General features: G+C 39.3%; 1 protein-coding gene across 2 annotated transcripts in view; it reads left to right on the top strand.

Annotated features, from left to right (window-relative positions):
- Nucleotides 1-12,706, top strand: part of LOC127964620 (kalirin) — a 200,491-nt gene that overhangs the window by 178,691 nt on the left and 9,094 nt on the right. For both annotated transcript variants that reach the window (XM_052564873.1, XM_052564874.1), the window contains 7 exons: nucleotides 366-501; nucleotides 999-1,073; nucleotides 7,066-7,093; nucleotides 7,277-7,439; nucleotides 7,823-7,944; nucleotides 8,031-8,162; nucleotides 8,418-8,582. In XM_052564873.1, the coding sequence (XP_052420833.1) occupies nucleotides 366-501; nucleotides 999-1,073; nucleotides 7,066-7,093; nucleotides 7,277-7,439; nucleotides 7,823-7,944; nucleotides 8,031-8,162; nucleotides 8,418-8,582 (821 nt within the window). The remainder of the gene's footprint in view (nucleotides 1-365; nucleotides 502-998; nucleotides 1,074-7,065; nucleotides 7,094-7,276; nucleotides 7,440-7,822; nucleotides 7,945-8,030; nucleotides 8,163-8,417; nucleotides 8,583-12,706) is intronic.

The following is a 12,706-nucleotide window of genomic DNA, read 5'->3' as shown; positions in this document are numbered from 1 at the left end:
AAAGATAGATAAACAAACAAACAAACACCCGTCTTATTGACTCCAAACTTTTGAATGATCTGATAGATTCTAGAGTACTAAATATGAAGAAAAAAATCAGTTATCCTTGTGTGATACTGAAATACAGTGTGTTGAAGGATTTCTAGTTTAAGAGGTCTCTGGAAATGGATGATTTTCTGCCAATGTTAAAAATAGGTTAATGGTATAGAGTGTCTTGCTTTCTCTTTTTGTGGACCCTCCTATTTCCCTGCTGAGAAGCTGTTTCCCGTCAAGCACTTGAAGTTGCTTTTCCTCGCTGTTAGATTTGCATTTCCTCCAGCATATGTGGGTTTGATGTGATGAAACTTGATGTTTTGACACAACAGGAAATCTCTCTCGTGGAACACGCTCCGTGCTCGCAAGCGTGCAGAGAAGGACTGTGCGCCCCTCAAAAGTGACATTAAAGTTGAGAATGGACTGCGTAAGCCAAAGGAAATTCTCAGCAGCAAAGTCACTGTGAAAGTGAGTAGGATGATGAGGGTGTGTGTGTGTGTGTGTGTGGGCTGCATCCTCACCTGTGTGGAAACACTGAACCTTTCACTGACCCCGCTTGCATTTGTCCAATGAAACAATGTTTCAAATATGAGCTTTTTTATGTGTTTTACATTTAAAAGTTGAATGATCACTGCATAATCTGCTAACAATTTAAGAGGAATACAAGAACGTGTCACTTAAAATATAAAGGTTGGGTAGGGTTTGTTTGATTTTTACACCAACATTTCAGGCTTAGTCTTTTAATAATCTCAATTATTTTGTCAAATGTATTTAATAAACTTATTATTATTATTATTATTATTTAGTCAAATGCCACAATATCAAAGTTCCATTTTCTTAATTTGTAATTGATGACACTAATAAGTAATTAATTTCAAGATAAGGATTGTTGTCTTCCTGTCATTTTGGCCTGGATTTCTGTGTCCCTTTTTTTACTGTAAGTGTGTAACATTCTTCTCTCTCAGCCCAAACCACAGGATTCCCGCAGCTCAGACGAGTCCGATTATGAGGATGAACTAGACCCCAAAACTAGTATGGAGGTAGAGATACTGATCTCCGTGCATGCTGCCCAATAAGATTTTTATTTTATTATTTTTTTTTATATTTTTGTAATTGTTATTTTGTAATAAACTTAATTTATTAGTAAATAGATACTAAAGCTCTTATCTAAAGATATATCTAAACCTATTTTTATATGGGTGTTGTTTTTATTTGGCCTAGTTGTTGTTGGTAAGTTTTTATTTTAACTAATTGTGTGGAGTGACTGACATTTTCACACCAAGGACAATATCTATAATGTTTTCATAACCATTCAAATTTTATAAAACAAGGGATTTCACAGCACAGCTAAGTTAAAATCACTTTCATTCACACATCAGAATAAAATAAATAACCATATCGCACACCCATAATAAGCAAGGCAAGTTTATTTACAGTATTTAGCACATTTCATACACAATGATAATTCAAAGTGCTTTACATAAGAAGAGAAAAAAAACAAAATCACAACAATAAAACAAGGATTTTAAAAACTTTGAAAATGATTTTAAATGTATTAAAGGTTTAAAATTAATTCAAAACAGCGAAGAATAGAAAATTATTAATATAGTGCAATCAGTTCAGATATTGCATAATGCTCATTAAATAAATGCATCTAAACAGATGAGTTTTAGCACATCTGATCTCTTCTGGAAGCTGACTCCAACTTGTTTTGAGTGAACCCTTGGTATTTCTAACTGACTCGATCCTAATGATCTGAGTGGTCTGTTAGGTTTATATTCAGTGAACATATCTGCTATGTATTTAGGTTTTGGGCCATTGAGTGACTTATAAACGAGTAAAAGTACTTTAAAATCAATCCTAAATGTAACTGGAAGCCAGTGTAAGGACCTGAGGACTGGTGTGATATGCTCAGATTTTCTGGATCTAGTCAGCAGTGTTCTGGATCAGCTGCAGCTGTCTAATGGTCTTCTTGTGAAGGCCAGTGAGAAGCCCATTACAATAGTCCACCCTTCTGGTGATAAAGGCATGAACAAGTGTCTCCAAGTCTTGACTGGAAACAAAACATCTAATTTTTGCGATGTTTTTTTAGATGATAGTATGCTGATTTAGTTACTGCTTTGACATGACCACTGAAACTAAGGTCTGTCTCCAGAATCACACCAAGATTCCTGACCTGATTTTTAGTTGTTTGACCCCTAGAGTCAAGGTATGAATTCACCTTGAGAACCTAAGTTTTGTTTCCAAATGCAATGACTTCAGTATTTTCCTTGTTTAACTGAAGAAAGTTCTGGCACATTAAATGCATTGGCAGAGTCAATGGGGCTGTAGTCATTTGGAGATAAGGCTAGGTAAATCTGGGTATCATCAGCATAGCTGTGATAGGCAATTATTATTCATTATTTAACTTAGTGGAAGCATATACAGGCTAAACAAGAGCGGTGCAAGAATTGAGCCTTGTGGTACTCCGCATGTCATGGACGTCCACTTAGACTTATGCTCTCCTAGACTCACATAATAGCCTCTCCCTTCTAAGTATGACCTGGGGGGTTCAATGCCTTGCTCAAGGGCACCTAAGTCATGTTATTGAAGGTGGATAGAGAACTGTACATGCACTCCCCCCACCCACAATTCCTGCCGGCCCGAGACTCGAACTCACAACCCTTCAATTGTGAGTCCGACTTTCTACTGGGCCATGACTTCCCACACTTCTTTTTGACATTGCTGTCTGAACTCTGCATAACTTGAGGATGTACTAATTGCCTTTCTGATATTATTGATCATCTAAGAAAAAATTTTCCGGACTATAAGTCACACTTTTTTTCAAAGTTTGGCTGGTCCTGCGACTTATAGTCAGGTGTGTCTTATTTATCAAAATTATTTTGACATGAACCGAGAGAAATTAACCAACAGAAATGAATCAATAGAAAAAATTACCGTCTACAGCCGCCAGAGGGCGCTTGGTTCTAAATAAATGCGACTTATAGTCCAGTTCGACTTATTTATGTTTTTTTCCTCATCATGATGTATTTTTGGACTAATGTGACTTATACTCAGGTGCGACTTATAGTCCGAAAAATACTGCAGTCTCTCTTCAGTAGCAAAAAGAGTATTAGTCTTTTTTAAGTTACTGTTTATAAGGTTTGAGAAGAAAGTTTGTCTAGCTGTTGCAAGTTCCACATTGAAAGCATGAAGACTGCCTTTATAGATGCTATAGTAAATTTCAAGTTTTGTCTTCTACCACATCCGCTCAGCTTTTATGCATTGTGTTTTAATACTCTGAACTGCTGTTGATTTTCTCCAAGCTGATTTATGTCTGCCAGTCTTCTTGCTGACTTTCACAGGAGCTATGTCATCAATAACATTTTTAACTTTTTAGTTTAAGGAATCAAGGAGAAGAATAGCAGAATCTGCAGAAATGCTTGGTGTTAGAGATATAGCCTCCATAAATAGCACACTTGTGTTTTCATTAATGCATCTCTTTCTGACAGAGACAGATCTAGATTCAGTGCTAGCAGAGATCAATGTATCAATGAAAATACAGAAGTGATCAGATAGTGCTACGCCCTGAATTCAGTTAAATTCAAGTTTATTTGTATAGCGCTTTTTACAATACAAATTGTTACAAAGCAATTTTACAGAAAATTATGTTTCTACAATATTTAGTAATAGCTTATAAGTGGTGACTGTCGGTTTGTGCACGTATGACAGGATTTGTAGAAAAATGTATACAAGTCGTAGTCATCCAGATGATGACCATTATTAATATTATTAATAATTAATAATTATTATATGATTCAGTCACACTTGTAGCAATATTTGTTAGTTCTGTTGTTGTTTCAGGGTTAGCATCATCTGAGGTCCTCTGAGGGTCAGCATCATCTCTTCTCAGGTGTTCTGGATCCAGACTGGAGCTTGTGTAAATCCTAGCTACCACGGGATGTTAATCCCTTGGCAAAACATAGAAACAAACAGAGAGAGTGTGTCTGAACCCCGAACATTATCAGGAAGGCTATTCCAGAGTTTGGGAGCCAAATTTGAAAAAGCTCTACCTCCTTTGGTGGTCTTAGGGTGCGTGATGGATTGTAACGTAGTAGAAGGCTAGTTAGGTACGCAGGAGCTAAACCATTTAGAGCCTTAAAGGTAAGTAATGATAATTTGTAACTGATACGGAGCTTAATAGGTAGCCAGTGCAGAGACTGTAAAATTGGGGTAATATGATCATAATTTCTTGACCTGGTAAGAACTCTAGACACTGCATTTTGGACTACCTGTAGCTTGTTTATTGACGAAGCAGAACAACCACCTAGAAGTGCATTACAATAGTCCAGTCTAGAGGTCATAAATGCATGAACTAGCTTTTCTGCATCAGAAACAGATAACATGTTTCGTAGCTTGGCAATGTTTCTAAGATAGAAGAATGGAGTTTTTGTAACATGGGAAATATGATTTTCAAAAGACAAATTGCTGTCTAATGTAACACCCAGATTTCTGACTGTAGAGGAAGTAACAGTATATCCGTCTAGTTGCAGATTGTAATCTACAAGATTCTGTGTAGTGTTATTTGGTCCAATAAATAATATCTCTGTCTTATCCTAATTTGATTGGAACAAATTATTGGTCATCCAATCTTTTAAATTTTTAACACACTCTGTTAGCTTAGATAATTGGGAAGTTTCATCTGGTCTCGTTGAGATATATAGCTGAGTATCATCAGCATAACAGTGGAAGCTAATTCCGAATTTTCTAATATTACCAAGGGGCAACATGTATATTGAAAATAGAAGGGGACCTAGGACAGATCCTTGTGGCACTCCATATTTTACTGGAGATAAATGAGATGACTCCCCATTTAAGTAAATAAAATGGTAGCGATCGGACAGGTAGGATCTAAACCATCTTAGAGCCTGCCCTTGAATGCCTGTATAGTTTTGTAATCGATCTATGAGTATGTCATGATATATGGTGTCGAACGCAGCACTAAGATCAAGTAAGACTAGAAATGAGATGCAGCCTTGGTCTGACGCAAGGAGCAGATCATTTGTGATTTTAACAAGTGCAGTTTCTGTGCTATGGTGGGGACCTGAAACGTGACTGAAATTATTCATACAGATAATGTTGGTGCAGGAAGGTGCTCAATTGAGCAGACACAACTTTTTCTAAAATTTTAGACATAAATGGAAGATTTGAAATAGGCCTATAATTTGCCAGTTCACTAGGATCTAGTTTTGGTTTCTTAATAAGAGGCTTGATAACCGCCAGCTTGAATGGTTTTGGGACGTGACCTAAAGATAACGACGAGTTAATGATATTGAGAAGCGGTTCTTCGGCTACAGGTAACAGCTCTTTCAGTAATTTAGTGGGTACAGGATCTAATAAACATGTTGCTGGTTTAGATACAGTGATAAGTGTATTTAGCTCTTCCTGTCCTATGGTTGTAAAGCATTACAGTTTATCTTTGGGTGCGATGGATGAAACTGAAGTGTTAGATGCTGTAGAATCTACATTCGCTATTGTATTTCTAATATTATCTATTTTATCAGTGAAAAAATTCATAAAGTCATTACTATTAAACGTTGATGGAATATTTGAATCAGGTGGCGTCTGGTAATTTGTTAATTTAGCCACTGTGCTAAATAAAAACCTTGGATTGTTTTGGTTATTTTCAATGAGTTTGTGGATATGCTCTGCCCTAGCAGTTTTTAGAGCCTGTCTATAGCTGGACATACTGTTTATCAATGCAATTCTTAAAAACTTCCAAGTTAGTTTTTCTCCATTTGTGTTCAAGACTACGAGTTACTTTCTTGAGAGAGTGAGTATTACTCTTATACCATGGCACAGCACGTTTTTCTCTAACCTTTTTCAATTTGATGGGGGCAATTTGATCAGGCTCCTGAAGTCCCTCTTCAGCGTCTCCGTCTGCCGCAGCGTGAAGTACGACCGCTCTGGGGCTCTCTTCAGTTGACAATGTCTTAAAGACAATGGATAAAATGTTTAGACCTCTACTGATGAGTAAATCTAGAGAGTGTCTACATTTGTGTGTTGGTCCATGCACATACTGAATCAGGTCAAACGTTTAAAACAGTTATAATTTATTTTGTAGTTTTGTTTTCTGCATTATCTATGTGAATATTAAGATTCCCTGCAATAGCAAAACAGTAAAACTCTGAGGAAATCATTGATAACATGTCTGTGAACTCTAGTACCTTAATAACAGGTATCATCTGCTAATGTAGTTATTGTTTTAGTTATCTGTATATTGTTCTTGGTGTGAATGGGCCTTAACCAGAGTGAAAAGCTTTTGGCAAAATTCAGAAAGAAATAATGAATTAAAATCTTAAATCTTACTGCATAGTGGACAGTATATTCAGCACTGAAAAATCTAGAATTTACTTAAATAAGGATCAAATTTGTTTGTTTTTTTGGTTCCTCTAGAGCAGAAAGACCAGATGAGACCTCTGTCAGAAAAAAAAAAACGACTGGCTCTTATAACTCAAAGAGGGACAGCCACCATATTACATGCTGCCAATCAAATAATACTTATTATATATAATATATATATATATATACCATATAGATTATGGTTGATATTTTTAATAGAAATAATTTTTAATCCAAGTCAGAGCACACTGTGTTTCTGAAAATTCTGGGTGTATTTGGTCTCAATTCAGGATTTGACATACTACACAATAATAGCACGCTGCAGAAATGAGAGTTTGTAGCATGTTAGTATGCTATTTTGAACATACACAATGGCTGAAATCGAAATAGCATACTAATGTTCAACATTTACAATTCCCCCAGATCTTGAAATGGAAAAAAATAGAATGAGTTGTATGTCATTTTAAATACAGCCAGTGTCTATCATGTCATGTCAACATAGGGTACTGCCCCCTGTTGGCTCATGCTGACATGGCACAACATAAAACTTCCTCCCTTTTTGATAAAGTCATATACGTTCATTATATGACTCTCTGATAGTCTGTAATGCTTAAAGCATGCACCTTTAACACTCATCTGTCTGTTTTGCAGTTACTGAACCCTAATTTCATCCAAGAGGGTGAGTTTATTAATGCACAGATGCTGTGATGTAGTTTATTTGTATGTTCTGCTAGTATATATTGTGATCATACAAATGTCACCTGTAGCTTGTTTTAGAAATGGAATTAAAGATTTTCTTGAATGAAGCAAGATGAAAGAGAAGATTCATCAGAGTGACATTGTGCTGTATATTGATGCACAGTGGCTCCGGAGTTCCTGACGCCTCTAGCTGATGTGACGTGTGCTCTGGGGGAGACGGTGGTCCTGTGCTGTAAAGTCTGTGCTCGACCCAAGCCCACAATCACCCTGAAAGGACCCGATCAAAGTCTGCTGGTCAACAATAACAGATTCACGATCAATATCAGGTATAAATCCACAATCATTCCCAATGTAAATCTGTCACTGCAGTACTTTTCAGAAGGGTCACCTTTGTACTTATTTACCTCTAAAGTGGGCATATTATTACCTAAAAGGCACATTTGTGCCTGTGTATATGTTAGTCCTAATGCTGTCAAATGATTAATCGCCATTAATCACATCCAAAATATGTTTTTATTTTTTACATTATGTATATTATGCTAACATTTTTTTTTTCTGAAATATATACATGCATGTGTGACCATTTTATTTATTCCCACATATATTATGTAAACAAAAACTTTTATGATATTGTTCATGTTCATGATATTTCTGAAAGTAGCTTTCTAGAGTAATGCTCTCTCTGTGTGCTGTGCCTGCTCAACCTCAGGGAATCAGGTGATATAGTGCTGAAGATCTGTAATCTGATGCCTCAGGATACTGGCATCTACACATGTGTAGCTGTGAATGATCACGGCACTGCCTCCTCATCTGCATCTATTAAAGTACAAGGTAAAAAGAAACAAAAGGGGAAAAAGATGGGGAGTTTACAGCTTATCGTTCCACATGTTTGAATGTCTTCACCTTCTCTGGTTCAGGTATCCCAGCTGCCCCTGCTCGGCCTGTGGCACAGGAAGCCAGCAGCACAGCAGTGATTGTCCACTGGCTTCCTCCAGCCAGCTCAGGAAACTCTGCCATCTCCAGCTACACTGTGGAATACAGGCAGGAAGGTAAACAATTACACAGCTGTAAATTCCCAGCAGTCTTAACATAGCCGAACATCCACTGGGAGAAGTGAGAACTACTGTCTGCTTTATGTTCCAATGAGAGAAACTTAAAATGGTCATATAATTGCTCTTTTGATGTAAAGTGTACATATTAGTAATTTATTGTCACATCACATGATCCTCCAGAAATAAAATAAAAAACTGTCATATTAAAGTTTTATATGTTTGTAAGTTTTGTGTGTATGTATTTGTGTGCAGACTCTCTGGTGTGGCAGAAGTCGGTGGTATCCACTGCAGACATGTGTGTGAAGATTGAGAATCTGATTCCTGGTGGCCATTATCAGTTCAGAGTCAGTGCCAGTAACCCCTGGGGCATCAGTCCACCTAGTGAACCCTCAAACATGGTGACATTACCCAGCACAGGTCAATACACTCACATCAAACATAAGTACCTTTCCAAATTGTACCGTCTTCCTGTCTATTGTAGATAGCTGTATCATAACTGAAATTGATTATCTTGAAAGGCTCTTGAAAGTGTATTAGTTTGGAAAGAACATGATATTCTAGAGTAGTTTATCTATAAAAGCAAATTATTGCTGTTTATTCAGTGCTGCGCATACAATATTTATATGAAGAGTGTATTTAAAAAACTGGATAACCCAACTGCAGTTTGATTGAGATTAACTGGAATGCACATTGAAAAAACATGCTTTTGTTAAAAACTGAGTTCTCTTGCAAACATTTGTTTGGTACCTCACTATGGGAATTACCTCGGGCGTGACCAATCCTGGAAGCACCAATTACACAATGTCTGTCGGTTGACAGACCAATCACGACAGTGATGAGGGAGTCCCGCCTCCTTAATATATACCACTGCATAACGGTCCCCACCTCATTCTTGTTATCTTCCCTATGAAGATCTTTTGGAAGCTATCCTCAGCAGATCCTCGATGAGTTGCCAATAAACTGTTCATGGACGAGCCGACTTTTAGGTACGTCACCAAATGTGGCTGCTTTTTGGATGGGAAAATACTCTCTGTTAACGTGTATATTTTTCTGCTGTTTTTTATTTAGCAGTGCGGACCAGCGCGTCAAGGCGGGTTCTAATTTTTTTTTATAATTTGCGGTAAGACCTATTACCGAGAGGCACGTTGTGGTGATCTCGTTAATCTCTTGGTTCGCATCTTTGTTATGGCGACTATGAGCCCATCCAGCAGCACAGCGAAAGGGAAAGATCCCTCTCATCTAAAGACTCTCACCGTCTGTGCATAGCGTGTTTGTGAGTTAGACATGCACAGGCTGCACTCACTAATCCCGAGTGCTGCCCACACTGCTCTCAGTTCCCGTTAAGAGTTTTTGGAGAGTCCACCAATAAAGGGGACCCAAGTTTTTATTTGCCTGCCGCGGAATTGAACAAGGTTGCTCCGCAGGCTCAGTACAGCTGGGGAACTTCCTACCCTCTTTGAATCACACCCTTTGGCAGGGGACAAAGAGGAGGATGAAGATGATGAGATGATTGCCCATCTCTTAGAGGAGGATATAGAGGATGATGAAGAGGACGCTATCCTCCCTCCTAATATTTCTTCCAGGCCTGGCAGTGCGATCTGTGAGTACCCCTCCCCCATGCCAGGGGAACTGGACCTTATTGAAATGTGTAGAAGAGCGGCTGCTAAACTCTCTATCAACTGGCCATCTCAGCAAGATGGCCAGGGTACAAAGAGGGATTTATATAGTGGGAAGAGGCTGCCATTGCGTTCTTCCCCAGTCAAGCAGCTGCTACCAGCCATCCCAGCATGTGTCACAGAGATAAGGAGCTACTGGGACAAACCCTTCTCACATAGGGCTCCTGTTAAAGGTTTTTCTCGGCTGGACGTTCATAATATGGAAGTGAATCGGGTAACTATCTCCTAAACTATCTCGATTGGGTTCAGGTCCGTTGACTGTGGACGCCAGGTCATCTGGCGCAGCACCCCATCACTCTCCTTCATTGTGACTCTACAATTTTCATAGTCATGAAAATAAAGAAAACTCTTTGAATGAGAAGGTGTGTCCAAACTTTTGGTCTGTACTGTATGAATTGGCTTGTGTCTCATTTAAAAGGATTAGGCTTCAAAATAAACAACACAAAAAGCTGCTTAGTGCCCATGCAGGAAATAATTTACCTGGGTCTCAGGCTGAACTCAGACCTGTACCAGCCATTACCAGAGGAGCGCATCAGGTCAATTAGTGGTTGTGCCTCCCTTTTCCAGAAAGGGAACAATGTCCCATTCAGACTATGTTTACATCTTCTAGTCCTGATGGCCTCGGCAGTGTCGGTCATCCCATTGGGACTGTTACGGATGAGAGAGTTTCAGCGCTGGGTAGCGGCACAGTGATTGCCTCAACTGCAAAGTGATAAGTGTCATCACATTGTTTGCGTGCTCTCCGCTGCTGGAGGGATCGCATTTTTCTGGAATCAGGGACTCCGCTGGGAGCTATTTCTCTGAGAAAGGTGGTAACGATGGATGCATCGCTCACAGGCTGGGGTGCAGTGTGCGAGGGCAGAATAGTGAAAGAAAGATGGCCCATCTTGCTACAGAACACACATATAAACTTCCTGGAATTGTTAACAGTGTTTCTAGTAATTAAACATTTCGTGCAGTTCTTACAGAATCACCAGATTTTGGTCAGATCGGACAAAACAACAGCTGTGGCAAATATAAATCGCCAAGGGGGAACACATTCTACACAGCTTCACAGTCTAGCATACCGACCCATTGTGTGGGGCTTGAAACATTTTCATTCATTCTGAGCGACTCATGTCCCGGTAATAATGAATGTCGGGGCAGATCTCCTGTCTAGGGGGAATCCTCGGTATGGAGACTGGACTCTCCACCATCAGGTAGTGAACAAGTTTTGGGAGAGGTTCGGTCAAGCTGCTGTAGATCTATTCACCTCGCACAAATACCCATTGCCCCCTATTCTTTTCACTGGCGAGAGACAGTGCACCGATGTGTGTGGATGCTTTGGCTCACCCGTAGCCAAACGTACTGCTTTACTCGTTTCCTCCTCTGAGTCTGATCATACCAACTCTAAAAAGAGTAAGAGAAGAGTAAGTTGTGGCTGACGGAGATAACACAGCCCCTGCGCGATCAGCCCTGGCCTCTCCCGTTGTGCAGAGACCTCCTCTCACAAACTCACGGAGAGATTTTTCACCTGGCACTGGACAAAGTGGCTCTTTGGGCCTGGCCTGTGAGAAGTTGAATTTAAGTGTTACAGGTTTGCCTCCGAGGGTGATTTCAACAATTCAAAATGCGAGAGCAGCTTCGACGCGTTCTGTATATCTTTTCCATGTTTAGTAGCAGAGGTGTTGTGTTTTCCACAAGAACTTTAAAATAAGGGGAGAGCCTTCTCTACCATTAATCGAGTCAACTTTCGCCTGCTGACAGTTGGATTTACTGGCTTTTCATAGCCCCCCTTTTTCCTCGTTGAAAGATGAGTGGCTTCATTTTTTGTGCCCTGTCCATGTGTTGTGTCACCACGTGGACAGGATGAAGGGATTACATTTACATTTATTCATTTAGCAGACGCTTTTATCCAAAGCGACTTACAGATGAGTACAGTGGAAGCAATCAAAAACAACAAAGGAGCAATGATATATAAGTGCAATAACAAGTCTCAGTTAGGTTAACACAATACACCTAGCATGGGATTTTATATAATAATGTAAATAATATAATATAAAGAAAACAGAATAGAGCAAGCTAGTGTTCTTGAAGATGGCTAAGGACTCAGCCTTCCGTATTGAGTTGGGGAGGTCATTCAACCAGGAGGGAACATTTAATTTAAAAGTCTGTAAAAGTGACTTTGTGCTTCTTTGGGATGGCACAATCAAGCGACGTTCACTTGCAGAACGCAAGCTTCTAGAGGGTACATAAGGCTGTTACCCAAAGTAACAAATTTAGGTAAATGGGTGCAGAGCCAGTGGTAGTTTTGTAGGCAAACATCAATGCCTTGAATTTTATACGAGCAGCTATTGGAAGCCAGTGCAAATTGATAAACAGAGGTGTGACATGTATTATTTTTGGCTCATTAAAAATTAATCTTGCTGCCGCGTTCTGAATTAATTGTAAATGTTTGATAGAATTGGCTGGAAGACCTGCCAAGAGGGCATTGCAATAGTCCAGCCTGGACAGAACAAGAGCTTGAACAAGGAGTTGTGCAGCATGTTCCGAAAGAGAGGGCTTGTTCTTCTTGATGTTGAATAAAGCAAATCTGCAGGATCGGACAGTTTTAGCAATGTGGTCTGAAAAAGTCAGCTGATCATCAATCATAACTCCAAGGCTTCTAGCTGTTTTAGAAGGAGTTATGATTGATGTGCCTAACTTGATGGTGGAATTGTGATGGAACTATGGGTTTGCTGGAATCACAAGCAGTTCTGTCTTGGCAAGGTTGAGTTGAAGGTGATGGTCCATCATCCAGGAAGAAATGTCTGTTAGACAAGCTGAGATGCGAATAGCTACTGTCGGATCATCAGGATGGAATGTGAGGTAGAGTTGAGTGTCATC

Source organism: Carassius gibelio, chromosome B9, assembly GCF_023724105.1.
Source record: "Carassius gibelio isolate Cgi1373 ecotype wild population from Czech Republic chromosome B9, carGib1.2-hapl.c, whole genome shotgun sequence".
In the NCBI taxonomy this organism is placed as follows: Eukaryota; Metazoa; Chordata; class Actinopteri; order Cypriniformes; family Cyprinidae; genus Carassius; species Carassius gibelio.
This window is presented reverse-complemented; position numbering and strand designations above follow the sequence as displayed.